Source organism: Tenrec ecaudatus, chromosome 12, assembly GCF_050624435.1.
Source record: "Tenrec ecaudatus isolate mTenEca1 chromosome 12, mTenEca1.hap1, whole genome shotgun sequence".
Lineage (NCBI taxonomy): Eukaryota > Metazoa > Chordata > Mammalia > Afrosoricida > Tenrecidae > Tenrec > Tenrec ecaudatus.
Window position 1 is genome coordinate 136,547,254 of NC_134541.1, and position 19,306 is coordinate 136,566,559.

Genomic DNA, 19,306 nt, shown 5'->3' on the forward strand with positions numbered 1-19,306 from the left:
GCATGAAGGAGATACACAGCTCATTGGAGGCCAGATACAGTCTCTTCTTGTCTCTCTGTGAGACATTCCTATTGACAAGCCACATGGAGCTACGCTGATGGAGTCAGAGCCCTGGAGCTGGAGGAGCAACATGGAGACCCACACAAGTGCTGAGATGCTTCTACCGCCACTGGAGCCACAAGATTTCCCACCCACTGGCCTGATAAACCTTCCTGCATTCAGCGTCATTGCTTGTGTTGTGTGAGTTAGCCCAGTGTATAACCACTATGCCACCAGGGATCCCTTCTATTACATATATCACCCCCCTATCAAGTCGACTCCTAATTCTTAGCAGCCCTATCGTTTCCACTTAGCAACCCTGTGTAGGATTTCTGAGGCTGTGAATCTGTCCGGGGTCAGACTGCTTCTGGTGGGTTTGGACTACCTGTCGACCTTTCGGTTAGCTGCCCCCTGTTTGGATCACAGTGCCACCACGGCTGCGCCTACTACCATAAAGCCAAACTCTTGGCCATCAAGTTGATTCTGAGTGACCCTGTGGACAGAGACGAACTGGCCAGTGGGTTTCTGAGACTATAAATCATTCTGTGGGTAGACAGCCGCATCTTTCTCCTTCAGAGTAGTTGGTGGGCTCAAACCCTTCACCTTGTGGTTAGCAGCCCAATACATAGCCCTCCGCACCACCAGGGTCGCTGTGTCCACAAGTGGGTGCATAGAAATAACCAAATTGCGTTTCCTATCGTGATTCCTGGGAAGTCAGCCGCTTGGCATGGCCATGAAGAAGACTGGCCGACCAGGAAGACATACCTGTGGACAGAGTGTTTGTTTCGGCGCACAGCCTGCTCTGACACACACCCAGATGAGGGGAATGAACCTGTTTGAAATCCAGAGTCTCACAAACTCCGTATCACATTCACTGAGCAGGAGTAGCAGCTAATAATTATATATCTTCCCTCCCCACGCAAACCAGATGCGAGTAAGCTCTAAATTCCCTTAATTTGTTTATATGAGTGCCTTTAACTAAGGAGGCGGCTCTGCTCCCACCCCTCTCCCGGCACTAGGGAAGTCGTCTGGTTTGTCTCTGTGGGTTTCTATTTCTGCTTCACCGGAATACGGGGTGAAGTTCCCCAGATCTCTACAGAGAGACAAGTTCAAGGTAAATACTGGGCCGAGTATGTCCAGCAGGGAGCTGGCAGTGAGTACCCCACATCTGCAGAAGTGGGGAGTTAGGCCACCAATGGGCCCACCAAAACCGTGGTTAATATTTGCCACAGGCAGGGCCCTCATGATAGCGTTTTGTTTTTTTTTTAAATAAAATCAGCACAAGAGCCTGATGCCCTGAGTCATGAGTTTTCCACTTGGTTAGAAACCGCAGACGTTCAGCCTCTGCTGACTGGCTGCCTCCACATCGCCGGTAGAGAACGTGCGTGCGCGTGCACACGCTCACGCGCACACTCGAGGATGTGAACGCTAAACTGGACTTTAAATACTGGTGTCTGCTTAACCATAGGAGCCTTGGTCAGCAGTTCAAAACCACCCGCCGCTCCGCGGGAGACAGTCAAGGGTGCCTGCTCTCGTGAAATGTTCTGGTCTTGGAAACCCAGTTTACTCTGCCCTATGGGTGGCTGTGAGTTCTTCAGTTTAACCAAACTAGGAAGAACCCCACAGCCCTCGAGTTAACTCCCACTCTTAGTGATCTCCCCTCGAGGACAGAGTAGAACTGACCCCGTGGGTTTCCAAGGCCATCGTTGATGGAAGCAGATCGCCAGGCCTGTTTTCCAGAGCAGCCTCAATCTTTCAGTTAGCTGGTGAGAACTTAATAGAAACCATAAACCCGTCACCACTGAGCTGATTCTGGCTCAGAGGGAGCCTATAGAGTGGAGTAGAGTTACCCTATAAGGTTTCCAAAGCTATAAAAAAAATCTCTGAAAGCAGACTGCTTCATCTTTCTTCCACAGAGAGGCTGGTGGCTTTGAACTACTGACCTTTGGGTTAGCAGCCGAGCACTCAATGACGCCAGCAGGGTTCCTTAAGCTATAGGCAATGGGAAGCTGCTGCCCTTTCCCTATCCCATTCCAGAGTCAGACATTAGCCATGTGGAACTGTGCAGACTCCAGTCTGTCCTCTGTAGGAGAAAGCCCCATTGTGTGTCATTTTGGCGGCAGGCAGCGTCCCAGTTCCACGACAAAGGCAAGAGGGAGCTCATCTTTCCTTCTCACTGTCCTCAGGTAGCCAGGAGTGGGGCCTCATCGCCACCCAGTCCACTGGCAACGGCTTCCTGGGCTTGAGCGGCCCCCAGATGAGAAGACCAAGGAAATAAAGCCAAGCCTGCTGCCCTGAGCCTGTGACAGAGTAGAACTGTCCCAGGACTCTTGGCTGTAATCCTTACTGAAAATAGATCACCAGGCCTTTCTGGGCAGTGCCACTGGCTGGGCTTGAACTGCCTACTTCAGTTCCAACCCCACTGCCATCAAGTTGAGTGTAAACCATTAGCGTCCCCCCTCCCCACTTGCCGCCTCCCATGGCAATCATTGCTAGGAGACTGTCCCCATTCCGCTTGAAAGCATCTGAGCCTTGGCTGCTGAGCTGTGTCAATCATTACTTATTTTCTAGCTTGGACTTAGAACCTTCTAAGGAGCCTGTTCCACTGGTACCCCATCAATTCCCGGAGCTTTGGTTCTGTCTGTGCATCTATGCATTTGTGGGCTGCTTCTATCCCCTGGAATTGTTGGACAGTGGCCAATTCTTTTTTTTCTTTTTACTATTTAATTCATTTATTTTGTCTTCCCCTTCCCTGGTGGTGATTAGGTAAGTGTTGGACTGCTAACCACAAAGTCAGTGGTTCAAATCCACCAGCTGCTTCGAGGAGGAAAGAGGAGGAAATCTGTTCCCATTAATATTCACAGCCTCGGAAACACTAGAGAGGATCACTATGAGTCACTATGGCAGGCAGTGGTTTTTAATGTTCTCCTTTACCTAGATTAATTTGTGTCTACCTTTACTTAGCCATTTACCCTCCCCTCCTGTCCCACTCTGGCAACTATCAAGGAATATTTCTTTTAGTGTGAAAACACCTTTTTCTTGATTTTTCCTAATAGTGGTCTCATCCAATAGTTGTTCTTTCATGATTGACTTACTTCACTACACATAAGGTCCTCCAAGGTCATCCATGCCATGAGATAGTTCTCAAATTTATTGTTATTCTTTAAGCTGCATAGCAGTCGATGCGTCTGTACCATAGTGTGTTTATTCGTTGTTCCGCTGATAGGCATTTCGGCTATTTCCATCTATTTGCTAGTGTAAATAGTGCTTCAGTGAACATGGGTGTGCACATATTTATTCATATTACAGCTCTTATTTCTCTGGGATATAGATCAAGTTTTGAGATTGCTAGATCATATGCTATTTCCCTTTGGTTCAGTAATTCTGCACCAAAAACAAGGCTCCAGGAGGCGAGGGAATACCAATCAAGATGTTTTAACAAATGGACATGCTTGGTACAATTGATGTATGGCTGCTGTAAGAGCCCGCGATAAAATGATCTTTTAATTAAAAAAAATAAATAAACAAATGGGTGCAACATACAGTGGCCATTCTTCTATGCTAAGAAATCTGGAAGATGGCTCTCTGGCCAACCGACGGGAAGAGTTCCCTATTTGTGCCCATTGCAAATAAAGGTGACCCAACAGAATATGGAAATTATCTAACAAAATCATATGCAAATAAAGTTTTGCGGCGGGTACCCCAACATGATTGCAGCAGTATGTTTGGGAATCGCCAGAACTTCAAGCTGGTTTCAAAAGAGGACATGGAATAGTGGGTATCTAGCTGATGTCAAGGCAATCATGGCTGAAAGCAGCAGAGGATATCAGAAAGATGTTCACTTGTTTTACTAACTGCAAAGGCATTTGACTCTGTGGATCATAACAAATTATGGATACCATATGGAGCAAGAGAATTCCAGAAGACTTACTCCATTGTGATCATGTGTAATCTGTCCATAGACAAAGATAGTCATTCTAACAGAACAAGGAAATTGTGTACTGTATAAAATCAGGAAAAGAATGCATCGAGGTTGTCTCCTTTCATCAAATATATTCAATTTGCATGCGGAGAAGAATGAACAAATCTATCCTGGAAGAAGTACAGCCAGAATGTTCCTTAGAAGTAAGGATGCTAAGACTTTGTCTCTTGTCCTTTGGACATGAGTGCTATCAGGAGAAGGGCCTCCTGGTTGGTAGAGAGTCATTGAAAGGGGGGAAGATACTTGAGATGGATAGACACAGTGGTTACAACAATGGACTAAAACATAAGAATGGCTATGAAAAGGCTCGGGACGCATCGTTGTTTTGTTCTATTGTATGAGGGCAAGTCAAGAAGTACTGCTACAAATCCTGGGACCCGCTGATAAATAACAAATATTAAAATTATTTCTCAAGATATCCTTCATCTGGGTCTACACACTCCTGCAGGTGGTGTTTCCATCTCCCTGACTCTCTCTCGAGGTGGCACAGTGGCACCCAATTTGAAACCACCAGCTGCTCCTTGGGAACAAGGCTTCCTACTCCTGCTCAGTTACAGCCCCAGAAACCCACAGGGGCAGTTCTACCCTGTCCTAGAGGGTTGTTATGAGTTGGAATTGACTTGATGGCAGTGAGTTTGGGGTTTTGAAACCTTTCCCTAAAGAAATCTGTGCTCTGTTTTGATTTATACCACGTCTCTTAAAGAGAATCAAATTACGTTCCTTTGAAATGGTTTTTGAGTTTGGGAAACAAAGAGAAGGCGCAAGGGGCAAGATCAGAGTGGTGGGGTGTTTAGGGTGAGTTTCTCGGGGGGGATTTTGGTAGGGCAGCCTTTGCTACCCTTGAAGAATGAGCCGGTGCATTGTTGCAATGAAACGTTTCCTTGGCACAAAACAAATGTCTCCTTTTATTCTCACCAATACTATGTGCAACTTTCTTCAAACTTCTTCCTAAGAAGACCTTGTGATCATTCTTTGTCCATTGAGAAAATCTATCAAGATTACCCCTTTGGGGTCCCCAAAACAGTGGAAATAGCTTTCTGAGCTGATCTCAATTCCAGAGCTTCCTGTCTAATCCTCTGAGTTGCTATTGTCTGTCTAATCACAGGTAGATGTGTCTTAAAGAGAGCTGAATGCTCAAGGCAGACTTTTGTTTCTTTTAAACTGGGCAAGTTAAACTATTGTTTGGTTTTTATAAGACTTGCGGGGATTTGTGTTTCATTTAAGGTTTAAAGATGATCTTAGGGCAATGGCTTCAGGAGCACATCCACCTTCCATGGTTCCAGAAAGTGTACAGTTCATCATAACTTTGATGAGCACACTGAGGTTTGGAGAATTTAATTATCTGACTCTGGCTCCAGCCGGTCACGTGGTGGATCCAGACAGGGCAGAGTGTGGGTTTGGGTGAGTTCACAGCTGCCCTCTCTTTAGCAGAAACCACTGCCTGCTAAAGGACTGGTGACTTAGCATGGGTGGTCCTCATGGAAGGGAGGTTTAAACACAAAGTGAACTTGTAACAGGGAGCTTTTACATTGGTTGACCAAGCAAGGAGCAAGCTGGGTCCTGAGCCCTCAAGGTAAACCCCTCTACAAAGGGGATGGAGAGTTTTAAAAGGGTATACCAGGAATAGGGGGTTATGAATATGTAACATAGTCATAGAGGAATGGTCACGAATATGCATGGATGTATGGTTACAATTTGTGGCCAGGAAATAGTTCATCTCACTCCTAGCTTCTAAATGTTGTCCAAGTCGGGTCTGGTGATGTCTTGGGCGCTTGGTAGCTTTTAAGAACCCAGTGGCTACACATCAAAGTAGGATGTACAACATTGTCTTTGTGGACCACGCTATACAAATTAACCTAGATGTCCCCCAAGGCTGTAGTCCTAAGTCCCCAAGCCCAGTGACTGACACCCTGAAGGCATTTGGTGCTGGCAAAGAAGGTTGGAAGATCCTGGTACTGTTGACAGAGTTTTGTTGGGTGTCTCGGGTGGGAAATACCTCGGTTCTTGGCTTCGCACGAGAAAGAATTCACTCCAAGGCCTGGTTTATGATCCAAGTGGGTTTTTATAAAGGACAGAAGAAGTTTCAGGTTTTACAGTCACTGAACACGGGCAACCTCAGAGGGCTGCACACCCACACTTGGTGGCCTGAGGCCAGAGAGAGACTCAAGGCGGAGTTGAAGACGGAGAAGCAGCCGAACAACTGGTAGTCTTGAGGTCAACCCTATTGGCTGGATTAAGCCCACCTAGTCTAGTTTGGACCCGCCCAGGTGTACTGCCCACCAGGCTTGGGGCTGGAATTTGGAGTATGCTCAGTAGACACTGCTATCTAACAGTTTGATGTGTGGTAAAAGGACATGAAGGTACGCCTGGCAGTTTCACGATGAGGTCTGGCCCAGCCTGGAAACAAAACAGCAGCGGATGGTTCTTAAGTGGGTGGATTTCCTTTATCATTTTCCTCAACTTTCAGTGGAGTAAGGTATGTGGAGAGATCTGGAAGCTCTGTGATTTCAGGGGCATGGAAAAATGTGCTGGAAAATGGATTTACATTCACACTTTTTTTTCTTTTTAAAACGTTTTATTAGGGGCTCATACAACTCATCACAATCCATACACACATCAATTATGTAAAGCACATCTGTACATTCATTGCCCTCATCATTTTCAAAACATTTGCTCTCCACTTAACCCCTTGGTATCAGCTCCTCTTTTTCCCCCTCCCTTCCTGCTCCTTCCCCCCTCATGAGCCCTTGATGATTTATAAATTATTATTTTGTCATATCTTGCTCTGTCCGACATCTCCCTTCACCCCTTTTTCTGTTGTCCGTCCCCCATGGAGGAGGTCACATGTAGATCCTTGTAATCGATTCCCTCTTTCTAACCCACTCTCCCTCTATCCTCCCAGTATTGCCACTCACACCCTTGGTCCTAAAGGTATAATCTGACCTGGATTCCCTGTGTTTCCAGTTCCTATCTGTACCAGTGTACATCCTCTGGTCTAGCCAGACTTGCAAGGTAGAATTCAGATCATGATGGGCAGGGGTGGGGGTGGGGAGGAAGCATTTAGGAAGTAGAGGAAAGTTGTATTTTTCTTTTTTTTTTAGGAAAAGAAACATTTATTTAAAGAAAAAAAATCCCAAAATTATTTGCTGAAAAACCCCTGCATTTTTGTGATTACATTTATTGGAAGGGTGGGAAAAAAATTAAAATGTCATTTGGTTTGGGGTGGCAGACTGACTTATTTCAGGAAAGGACGAATCCTTGGTTACTTCTGAGCATCAAAGCTTATGTAGGTTTCTCTTCGGAATACAGCCTCCATTCAGGAGGCTCCTCTTTTCCCCTCTGAACAGATGCTGGGTTTCAGCCAACTCTGAGCGGAGGGGCAACTAGCACAACACTGTCGCCCCGCACAAAGAGCATTGGAATATTCCGTTTCGTTGATTTATATATCTCTTTATACGTCTCTTCATCGATTTCTATAGTAGTCACAGTCTCTTCCACATCTCCCAGTATCATATTTAAATGCTGATCATAAGCATGCAATCTCCCTCGAAGCTCTCGGTCCTTTCGCATTTTCACATAAATGCGTTCATCCAGGCTGAGCCTAATGAGATCCAGAGGCTCCTCTACTGTGTTGGTAGTTTGTTGCTGGTCCACATCGTCCGCCATGCTTCAAATGCGGAGCCTTTCCCCTCCTCTCGCGAGAAGACCTGCATCCCGAAAGTTGTATTTTTCATCGGTGCTATATCTCACCTTGACTGACTCATCTCCTCCCCTAGGCCCCTCTGCAAGGAGATCTCCAGTGGCCGACAAATAGGCTTTGGATCTCCACTCTGCACTTCCCCCTTCATTCACTATGGTAAAATCTTTTTTGTTCTGATGTATAGCATCTGGGGTCTTAAAGGCTTGAAGATAAACAAGCGGCCTTCTAGTTCAGAAGCAACAAAGCCCACATGGAAGAACACACTAGCCTGTGTGATCATGAGGTTTCGAAGGGATTAGTTATCAGGCATCAAAGAACAAAAAATCATATCATTGGGTGCACACCTCCATGATACAATCGCTGAGGACAATTGGGTGCATAAGCAAATGTGGCAAAGGAAGCTGATGGTGCCCGGCTATCAAAAGGTATAGCGTCTGGGGTCTTAAAGGCTTGAAGGTAAACAAGCGACCATCTAGCTCTGAAGCAACAAATCCCACAAGGAAGAAGCACACTAGCCTGTGCGATCAGGAGATGTCGAAGAGATCAGGTCAGATACAAGACATTCACACTTTTTTATGTTGATCCCTTTGTATGCAATGCCCAGCAGACTTGAACTTGGACTTTAAGCCCACCTAGAGAATGGCTTGTGGTAGCTCTTCTGAAATCTCCCCAGCTCTCTTTTCCTAAAAATATTAGGTAGCTGGCATAGGGACTGGGGCATCCACTGCACATGCTCAGAGGTTCGAGTTTCTGGCCAGGAAGAGGTGGTACACCTAGGTGGGCATTACACCTGGATTGGCCCATCTAAGTGACATGAATTTGATTCAGCCAATGGGGTCGACCAGTATTGTTGACCACACCTCCCAACGGGGTCCCTGGAAAATTCAGAGGTTTTGCTCTGGCAATTTATTTCCCAGCAGCTTTTACATGATGTAGCACAGCCGGGCTGCAGTCTGGAGCAGCCAGGTCGCAGTCCCGCAACTGTGTCACGGACTCTGTCTGGCTTGAGTTCCATTTACTGTAGAACCTGAAACTGCTACTATTCTCTATACTCACTGGGATCACAAACCAAGCTTCAGCGTGAATTCTTTCTCACGTGAAGCCAAGGACCGGGGTATATCTTGCCCCTGAGAGGTCTAGCCTTGTGTGCCAATATCTCTCCCTCGCTCACTGCCAGTTTGTTCCTCCCAGCTAACTCACTGCTCACTGCTTGCAATCAAAGGGAGTTCTGGCTCACAGCAACCCTATAGGACAGAGTAGAACTGCCCCCTCTGAGTTCCCCAGGCTGTAATTCTGGATGTGAGTAGAAAACCCCATCTTCTCCTGGAAGAGTGTGTGGGCTGTGACCTTGAGGTTAGCAGCCCAGCGGTAACCCACTCTTGCCTCCAGGGTATAACTTGCTATGCTTCCAACAGTCTCCAAAATGTTCAACTGTTAACCAGTACCAAATGCCTTGGAGTTGATTTTGAGCCATGGCGACATGTGTGTCAGAATAGAACTGTGCTCCATAGGGCTTTCAATGGCGGCGTTTTTGCTTTTCTGGAACCCGAGTGCCAGCCCTTCCTCCCCAGGTGTCCCTGGGCATGGCCAGGGATCTGCAGCCTTTCCAGTGAAAGCCCAGTTAGCATCTTCTAGGGACACCTTCTTGAGGGCTCCTACCTACTGAACAAAGGCATGGAAAGAATGAGGAACTTGGCCAAGCTCAAGTTTGATAAACAAGCCCGGCTTTCCCTCTCATGTGATTTCCTCTTCCAATCCTATCAACAATGAGAGCCATTTACTGACTGGGAATGCGAATGGCTTTTCTTTCCCTTGAACTCTGGGAGGAGGGTAGATGGGATAAGCCAGGGAGACAGGGCGGCAACACTTGCTTCCCGGCTTTTGGGAAACCACATTCATTGTATGCAGATTGGACGAAATGCTAGCGACCACCTCTCAACTTTGTCACTCTCTCATATCAGCACTTCCTCTGATTCTAGCAACTTCGTTTCGGTAAGGGGCCAGAGGAGCGCCGTAACGGCAGAGAACACACCTAAGGGGCTTTGTCTCTTTGAGACGTCCCTGTTTGAAGGTGCATTATCTGAAAACAAATTATGGATGTCGGCTTGTCCAGGTGCTTGGCTTAAGAGGCCGCACGAGCTTCACCAGCTTAGGTGGAGTCTGGAGCCTTGAGTCAGACCTGGAAAACCAATTCCGTTGTCCGAACTCCCATGTCCGCATTTGCACAAAGGTTCTCTTGGAAACGTGGCGAGGACAAGCGCTGGGTGGACGTGTAGGCTGCACTGCTCCCCGGGAAGCCCCCAGCCCACAGACACCAGCGCCCGGCGCGCGGCGGGGAGCCCGGACGTGCGACGTCACCGCGCGGCGCGCCCCGCCCCGACGTGTCCAGCGGGCGCGCGCACGCCAGCGGGCGCGGGGGCTCACGCCCGGGCGCGCGCAGGGCCGGGCCGGCACGGCGGCGGGCGCGCGCGCGGCTCGGGGAGGCGGCGGCGGAAGCGGCGAGGGCGGCAGGCGTCCGGCTCTGAGGTGGTAGAGGAGGCGGCGGCGGCGGCGGCGGCTCTGCACTGGGCTCGGCCGGGAGCGAGCGGGGGCCGGGGGCGCTGAGGCGAGAGCCAATCCCCCGGCTCGACTACCCGCCCGCCGCCCGGACGCCTGGGCCGCGGAGTTTGTGTCCCGGCTCGGACCCCGGCGCCCAGCCCGGAGCCGTAACCTTGAGGCGGCGGCGGCGGGGCCGGGCCGGGCCGGACCGGGGGGCAGCGGCGCTGGATCCGCGGCCGCTCGATCGCTGGCGGGAGATGTCGAACCCCGGGACGCGCAGGAATGGCTCCAGCATCAAGATCCGTCTGACAGGTACGGACGGGGAAGGCCCCTGCCGCCCCCCTCGCCCTCCGCCCCCCTCGCCCTTCGCCCCCGCGCAGCCCTTCGCCAACCCGGATGGCCCCCTAGCGCCCTTGGAAAGTGGCCCTCCCCCCCACCGGCCGTTGTCCCAGGACCTCGTCACCCCCCTCAGCGTGTGCCCCTCGCTGCTCCCGGCCCCGCCCCCTCGCGGCTCCCAAGCCCCGCCCCCCGCTGCTTCCCCCAGGCCCCGCCCCCTCGCTTCTCACCTCCACCTTCTAACTCACTTCCCTCCATCCTCACACCTGCCGCCTCCTCTCGGGCCCCGCCCCCTTGCTTCCTGCCCTCGAGCCCCCACCTGCCACCTTGCTCCTCTCCTACTCTCTTCCTCTCATTGCCCTCCTGGCCCCGCCCCCTGTTTCTCCCTGGTTACCCCCCCGCCACTGCCCCTTTTGCCCCGCTTCCCCTCCCACCTGCCTTCTCTCTTGATCCACCCCCACTCCTTACCCCGGCTTTCCTCCTCCTTCCCCACCAGCCCGCCGCCCCGAGAGTCCCACCCCTTTTCCTCCGGGGCCCCGCCCCTCGTTTCCTCCCGAGGCTTCCCTCGAGCCAACCCGCCCATCCCTGCCTCGCATTCCTGCCTCCGGGCCTCTTTCTCCTGGCCGCAGCCCTTTCCTTGCGCTGAGGGCCTGCCCGGCGGCCCCCTCACTTCTCCTTTGGGGCAGATGTCTTCGGTCTAGCCCACTTCCTCTTCCTCCCAGACCCGACCACTCTCCACCCTTCCATTCTGCTGCTTTGGGGCGCAATGTCTCTGCATTGCACTTGACCATCATTGAGCCCCTATCTGTTAGGCGCCCCCTTACTCGGGCGTGTACACACATCGCTCACACACACACACACACACACACACGGGCGCAACGTCTCTGCATTGCACTTGACCATCATTGAGCCCCTGTTAGGCGCCCCCTTACTCGGGCGTGGGCGTGTACACACATCTCACACACACAAACACACGGCTTGGGCAGCTGTACAGACCAGACACACACACACGCACGCACACACACACATGGCAGCTGCACAGACCAGACTCCTCATTCACTAGAATTGGTCTTCAATGAAACGGCATGTTTCCCAGGTGGCACTGTAGTGACACTAAGGGGGGGGCCCCAGTTGGCCTCCTGGGGGGTGGTGGTGGCTGGGATGGGGGTGCACTCCAGATGGGTCGGCATCCTCACCTCCTTTTCCCTCTGAATTTGCCCGAGGACCTACCAGTCAGTCCTCCTGAGGCGCTGCCAACGCGCTGTTGGGCACTTTGAGATGTTGGGGCTTCCGCTTGAAGGAAAGAACCTTTAATACCCTGAGCACAATCCTGTCTCTTCCCCCCCCCCCCCCCCCCCCCCGCCCCCCTTCAGCAAGCTTGCATAATGCCCTTTTTAACCTGAGACCTCTGGTAGTGCAGTGGTTATGTTGGGCTGCTAACCAAAAGGCAACAGTTGAAAAACTACCTCGGAGAAAGGCAGGGCTTTCCAGAGATCCTCTGGGACACTCACAGGGGCAGTTCTACCGTGTCCTGTAGGGTCCGTAGGAGTCAGAGTGGGCTCGATGACAGGGAGTTTATTTGTTTTGTAGTCTAATGAGGACTGCAAAAACAGTGTCTGGTTAGCTCCTTTCCAAAGGGAACAGTATTTGGAACACTTTATGGCAGACACAGAGGCCCTGCTGCCACCGTGGTGAGTGTTGGCCTGTGAACTAAGAGGTAGGTAGTTGGAACAACTAATGCAAGGGGGAAAGATGTCTCCTTTGATCAAGTATGGGCCTGTGCTCCTTTGCCCTGCAGGGCTGCTGTGGTCCAGAGTGCGCTTTGGACTGTGGCAGACACAGAATCCTAAAGTCATCTTGAAAAATACATGACAACCACAGTGATATTTTTAATGAGAATTTCCCTGAAAAAGTATGGTTGTTGCATGATTTGTATGTGTGAAAAACTGTTGCTGTTACAAAGGTTTCAGATCAGGAATTTTGTGGCCCCTAACCTAGACTCCAGGTTTCTCGGGTCACTGGCATATCCCATGGTCTTTGCTCAGGGGGGTGGGGGGGAGAGAATCCACTATACCAGGGCCTGACTGTGAACCTCTCTCTCCCCACGCTATAAACATAGTCATGAATTGCTTTTTATGGCTACATAAAAGCCATGTTTTTGACATTATAATACTTGTAAAACTTTAATTATGGACAGCTTTAATTTAGTTCTCATTTACAGCATAATCTATAATTGACATCAGATCGTTTTCTGTTAAAAGAGAATTAGCTGATTTAGTTTGGGTAGAAATGTGATGTGTATTTCAGAGGGAATTAGGTTGGAGTTAAGAAATGGATGTGTCAGATACTAGGGGACATGGATATAGTATAGTTGGCAGGTCTGGACCTGATCCTTAAGAATGAAAGGAAAATTGTTGATGCATTCAGCAAATTGAGATGTCATAGATACTGTACACGCTTTTAAAGAGCTTTTAAGGAACGTTTGACATTAAAGGGTCAGGGATGATACTCACTCTTCCCAAAGCTCTTTTTCCTTCTTTAAATCGTTTGCTGTCCTAGAGATGGCCCCAGCTCATGGAGAGCCCATGCACAACAGAATGAAATGCTGCCCAGTCCTGCACCAGCCCTATGATTGGCTGCAGGTTGGCCAGCTGGGATCCACAGGGTTTTAATTGGCTGGTGTCAGAAGTAGATGGCCAGGCCCTTCCTCCTGGTCCCTTCAATAGCTCCCACTGACAGCCATGTGGTGGCTGCTCAGGAAGTGCGTTTGGCTGGGAATCAAATCTGGCTGGGTCTTTTGAGTTCCCTCATTGCCCCTTCCCCCTAGTAGATATTATGACTGCATCTGAGTCAATGTGTGTGTGTCAAAGATTGAATTCCCTCCTCCCCCCCAAAAAATATGTCAGCTTATTTCCTTGCTTCTTAGTGATTTGGTATTATATAGTGACGTGATCACTCTGAAGTAATCTAGTGTGAACAGCCAGTCAGTTGTAAGGACAATGGGGTAGGATGAACACTCTTAATAAAGTCACTATGCCGATCTGATCTACTGGAAATTTCCCTAGGGTGTGGCCTGCATCACTTTTTAAAAGGAGAGAGGTAGCAGAGAGAAGGGGGTCTGATTACCACTAAGAAAGAAGGGCGGAGGAGAGCACATCCTCCGTATCCCAGGTCCTTATACTGAGAGCCTGACAGACACTTGGATGCCAAGACACATGGAGTGCTTCAAGGGATGCCAGCCCCACAGATCGATGTTGAAGGAGGATAGGACTTTCCCTCAGAAATTGCAGAAGTCTTCCCCTAGAGCTGCCATTCTGAATTTGACTATTAGTCTCCTAGACTTTGAGAGACTACGTTTCTATTTGTTAAAGCCATCTACTTTGTGGCCCTTATGTGATGGCAGATGTTGAAAAGAGGCAGGGACTTTCAGAACCAGCAGAGGGAGGAAACTTTGCCCTAGAGCTGTCACCCTGAATGTGGGCTTCTAGTCTCCCTCAGCAAGATGGGCTGTCACAGTGGCTGCAGCAATGAGCTCAGAAGTAGGAGCCATTGTGAGGGAGGCTCTGTTGTGCAGAGAGTTGGTATGGGTTGAAACAACAAAAACTGAGAGGAAACATTCGTCAAAGCCATTCCCTTTTGGCATTTCTGTGACCGCAGCACCAGAGAACGAAGACAATGTGGAAGAACACACATGTGGGCTGTTGTCTATCCAACTTTAATTTAGATGGAAACCTTGGGGTGACATATTTTATTTGAAGGTAGAATAACTTTTGGTTTAGTTTTTGAGGTTGTTACAGGAAGTTTGAAATCTCTTCACAAGTATACTTAAAAAAACCCAACCCCAAACCTTGTGAATTAGATGGAAGCTTACATTTCTGATCTTTATTTTTGTATTCCACAACTTACTGCAACGTATCCAACCTCCCAGTAGCTTTCCCTGCCCGCTTGACTGTTTTTCCTCCTTCTTCTTGTAGAATATTATCTTCTTCTCCACTCCAGTAACATCTGTCTACTCTCTAGCCTGTTGCTTCCCCTTTCCCTCCCACCCAATGACCATCAAAGTTGGTTTCTTTTGGCATGAAAACATTTACCTTTCCCCCCCCTTCCTTTTGTAACAGTGGCCTTACACACTCTTTGCGCTTTTGTGACTGACTGATTTCACTCAGCATAAAGTTCTCCAAATCCAATCATGTAATGAGGTGTTTCACAGTTTCCAGAATATACTTTTGTTGTGGGCTTCAAAGGGATATTTCTTTGAATATTTGAAAATATGACTTTAAAGCAATGGATGGATAGTCTAACCACCCAATAACTACCACATACAGCATAATCAAATGTAGTTATAAAGGCATTGGCGTTGTAAAAGAGCATTTCAAACTGCTGGATACACAATTGCCTTTGGTTATGGGTGGTGGCGGTTTTGTGTTGAGTCAACCCCAGATAGTGACCTGATAAAACATTTATTACATTATAGGGAGTTCTCGCCTGTAATGGTGACTTCAGCAGATGCCAAGACTTTTCTTCCAAGGAGCAACTGGTGTGTTCAAACCACTGACCTCTTGACAGCCAAGGGGTTCATCCATGGCAGCATCACCAGGGCTCCTTTGGTTGTGGGTTGCGTGCTTGTTATAATGAGTCGGGCACTTGGATTCTGGTCAGCTCTACCAGGAGCCGCATGATACGGAATGTTCTCTTTAGCCTTTCTGGGTCTCAGTTGCCTCCTATATAAAATGAGATTTCAGCTCTCACTGTAATGATTCTTTGATTCCGAGTTTGCCGGAATGTAGCCATTTGCCCTCCTCCTGACTCCAGATGACTGCGGGCCACTCCGTGCTTTGTCTTGCTCCATATCAGTCCTGACAGTCAGAAAGCTGTGTTGGTGCCAGAATGCTAGGGTGTGATTTATGCCACACATTAATGTTGCATACTGATTACATTTATGATGTTCTTGGAGCCTGTTTTGTTCTGGGAAATTATTGGGTAATATGAGGTTGAACTACTCTTAAAACCTGGCCTAAACAGTCGAAGAACATTGAATGCTTTTCAGTGATAAGAATGTAACCTTAATGGGAGTCTTTGTAGTATTTTAGTAGGAAAATAGTCTTTAAGTGATTTCAGGTCATCTTTGCTTATGTGTGAAGGCGAGGGATCTTTGCTAAAGAACATAATCTGGGAGACATTTTAGAACTCAACTAGCAAAGCAAACACTGGGAACATTTTGATTTTCAACCCCCAAATCCAGGATTTAAAAACTTTGTCCTTCTGTGTCGGACACAGATAAATCCCACATCCGTGATTCTGCCCACTGGGGTTAAAGACTGGAATTTTGCACTCCTTAGGGATCATCCCACAGGGCTCTTTCAGAAAATGAAAATTCCCTTCTGTTAGCCAGTTCTCAGACTGGCTGCCCTAAGTTTTCTAGGGCTTCTGAGCCTTGAAATATCCTTATCCTCCGTGGGCTTGTAACTCTCCTCCAGGAGCGTGACTGAATGTGAAGAGAGAAATCCTCATACCAAGTGAAGAGGGGGAAGTTGGCGTTCCTTCGGAGCATATGGTAACGAGAGGATATTTTAAAGTCACAGCATATGTGGAGAAAGGACCACTGGGTTCCAGTCCAGGGGTGCCCTTAAGGAAGGAACTCATTTGCCAATAGCAGCTAATCACTGTAATTGATCCTGAACAGTTTCAGTGACCTCGGTGATTGGAAACAGTGAAGTTTCTTGTCGGATTTGCTAACTTTCCACTGTATTGACTTTGTCGGTTTATGCCAGCTGAGAAACCTTACTTATGTAAGGCAGGCCAAACTTTTGCTTTCACAACTGTGAGACTTGGTGATCTAATGGAAGAGGTGTGCTGTCTCTTTGGATAATGTTTTTCTTCAGGTCTGCCTTGGCTCCAAGACGGTGGAGGCACGGAGTTTCTTTGAGCTTGATGGTGCATGCGCCTATGATACAAACACCTTTGTAAAATTGACCTTGAAGGTCTTCCTGAAGGCAGATGCATCCCATCCTGCCCAGGACCTGTGCTGGCATTGATTTTGTGTGTTTGATCATGCTTGTGTTGTTTTATATATACAGTTTTGTCTTGTTTTCAGTTTTTTTCCTCCTTTGAGTTTTATTGATCCACATCACTCACTCCACAAATGAGATTATTTCATAGATCAGATGAGTCGGCATTCACTTGAAGGCCATTGTTCGGTGTCTTTATATCTTGTTTAACAGTAGTTGCAATTGATCATACAACATGAAAGCCAGTTCCTAACCTTGAGTGTTTCCTCTTCTTCCACCAGCCTCTTTTTCTCTGGGGGACCTTACAGGGACCTTGTGGTTAGAAGCTGGGGCCAGGCAGAGACCTGGGGCCTTGTCAAGAAGTCTTTCCTTCTGAATTTAGACCACCACCACCACAAACCTGGCCCTTACTATTTCAACATCAGCTTTCTGGTCCAGTGAAATATGCTGGCTATTTTGTAACATGGTATAGTCGAATTCAAAGTGAGAAGAGCTGGATTGTGCATTTTAAGTGGTGAGCCCCAAAAGGGAAGTTCAAATTCTCACCCCACCCCTACCCCGACATTGTTTTGTCTGTGAATTTTATTAGGGGCCACAAAGCCCCTGGTTTACATTAACTGAGTCTCATCCTAGCCACGTAGGACCCTTCAGCCAGTACTGTCTCTCTCTTTTTTAAATAACACTTGCTCTTAGCCGGTAGATGTGGGTACACCTCCTCTGGAAGACGGTCCAATTCCTGTTATGTCTACAAATTCAATGAAGCCATTTATACATTTAAATGAAGAGGAATGGCATCTTCACATTTTAGGATGAAAGAAAAAACAAAGCACCCTGTTATTGTTTGCTGACAGGCTAAATAACATATAGTCAGTGCATCTGGTCACCGTCCGCCTTCTCCCCCATGTCAGTTGTTCACCTCCATTGCAGCTGAAAGGAATTCTAATTGGCTGAGGAATGTCAGTAATATTATGTAGCACTGAGCGCGAATTTATGCTGGCTGCTGGGTGATGTGTTTCAGATGTTCCAGCTCCTGACACTAATGTGGAGGCAGTTTTCAGGAGGCTGGAGAAGAGGTGGTAACTTGGGAGTCTTAGCTGGCTTCCTTAATCCCATATCAGCCCCCATCTATGCGCTTCCTTGTGGCTCAGTCCTCAGTTTCCCCTCTCTAACTTGCCTGTGACAGCTCACAAGGAGTGAAGAAAGATGAATGGCATCTTTTGATGAGTCGTTAGGAATCATTTATGGGGTATGTAGCGCAATATAAATACTGAGCCGAGGAGTCCCGCTGCCTCTGTAAGTGACCCAGGTGAACGGTCGCTGGTGAGGGACTCTACCAATGAAAAGAAGCTGTGGAGCTTACTAGTAAGTACAGGAAAACAATCACCAAAAATGAATTGGGAAGGCCTCTGTTCTCAGAAAGTCCCTTCAAACATAGTGTTAGTTAGAAGCCAAGGGCAACGTCATGTAAATGGCGAAGCCTTGGGATGGGTCTGGCTAAAAGTCAACCATACAGGTCTGTATGCACAGTGGTTAATGAGGAAGACATCAGGAAAAGGAAACATCTCTATCCTTGTCAGGTGATGTGATGATGGTTCTTGAAAAACCCAAAAGAATCAGATGAAAACCACCATAGACAATAAGATAGTAAAAAAGCTAACTAGAAGATTCTTCCATGGCACAATAAGATAAGTAAAATAACTATGCCAAGGCATATATAATGGTGGAAAAATATAAGGAGCTCTCAAAATCAATTAGGAAGAGACCCATAGCCTAGTTGGCAAAGGATGAGGCCGGTTTTAGGAGCCCTGCATTGGTTAAAGTTCTCGGCGTCCATCAGAAAGGTCAGTGCAGAAGAGAAGACTGGGCCATCTGCTCCCATAACAAAGGCAGCCCAGGAAAGCCCACAAGGGGGGTCTCCGTCCTGTAGGGTCCTGAGTTGGAATGGACTGGAGGGTTCCCAATAGCAGCACCCAAAAAAGGCAGTTTCCAGGAAGATGCAGATGGTTTTGAACATAGACAAAGCTGCTCACATCACAGTGGAGTGTCGGTCATCGGTTCCCATCTTGTAGATGAGTAGAGACTAAATTGATAGCAAACACTCGGCGCACACAGGTGGGAAAAACCAGAACTCTTAAACCATGCATTGGGAATGTAAAGTGAAAAGATACATGGGCTAGGTGAAGTCCATCTATCAACTGATGAATGGCCGCCCGCACCCTTTGAGCTGATTATGCTGTCAGGACTCTTGCTTATCAGCACACATTCCTAAAGTCTTAGGCAGCAGTTAACCTGGGGGCCGTGACCCCATGGGGGTGGTGGTGTCGAATGACCCTTTCACAGGGGTCGCCTAAGACTATATTTCCGATGGTCTAAGGAACCGACACACTGCTCCTCTACCCATCTCCAGGTGTGCCCGCCCACATGCAGATACGCCCACATACGGGGGTCACTACAACATGAGGGACTATATTAAAGAGTACGGCATTAGGAAGGTTGAGAACCACTGTCTTAGGGCAAGAATATTGACTCAGCATTGATGAGAGTGATAAAAATGTGGAAACAACTCAGCGGCATTAGTGGACAGTTAATTAAGTACAGTAGAACCTCAGTACTTGACTGCATCAGTATTTGACATAATAGAATTTCGGCATAAAATGTCGAGAAATTTTTGCATTGGAGCTCGAACAAAAACATCGGAATCCG

General features: G+C 48.2%; 1 protein-coding gene and 1 pseudogene across 2 annotated transcripts in view; one reads left to right on the forward strand and one right to left on the reverse strand.

Moving 5' to 3' along the window:
• Window positions 1-7,246: 7,246 nt before the first annotated feature.
• Window positions 7,247-7,723, reverse strand: LOC142423320 (U6 snRNA-associated Sm-like protein LSm3 pseudogene; annotated as a pseudogene).
• Window positions 7,724-10,200: 2,477 nt separating this feature from the next.
• The window catches only part of SMURF1 (SMAD specific E3 ubiquitin protein ligase 1), a 78,149-nt gene continuing 69,043 nt past the window's right edge, over window positions 10,201-19,306 (forward strand). The window contains exon 1 of one of the 2 annotated variants that reach the window (XM_075565046.1): window positions 10,201-10,571. In XM_075565046.1, the coding sequence (XP_075421161.1) occupies window positions 10,517-10,571 (55 nt within the window). In that variant the 5' untranslated portion in view covers window positions 10,201-10,516. The remainder of the gene's footprint in view (window positions 10,572-19,306) is intronic. The other variant, XM_075565047.1, reaches the window with a different exon arrangement.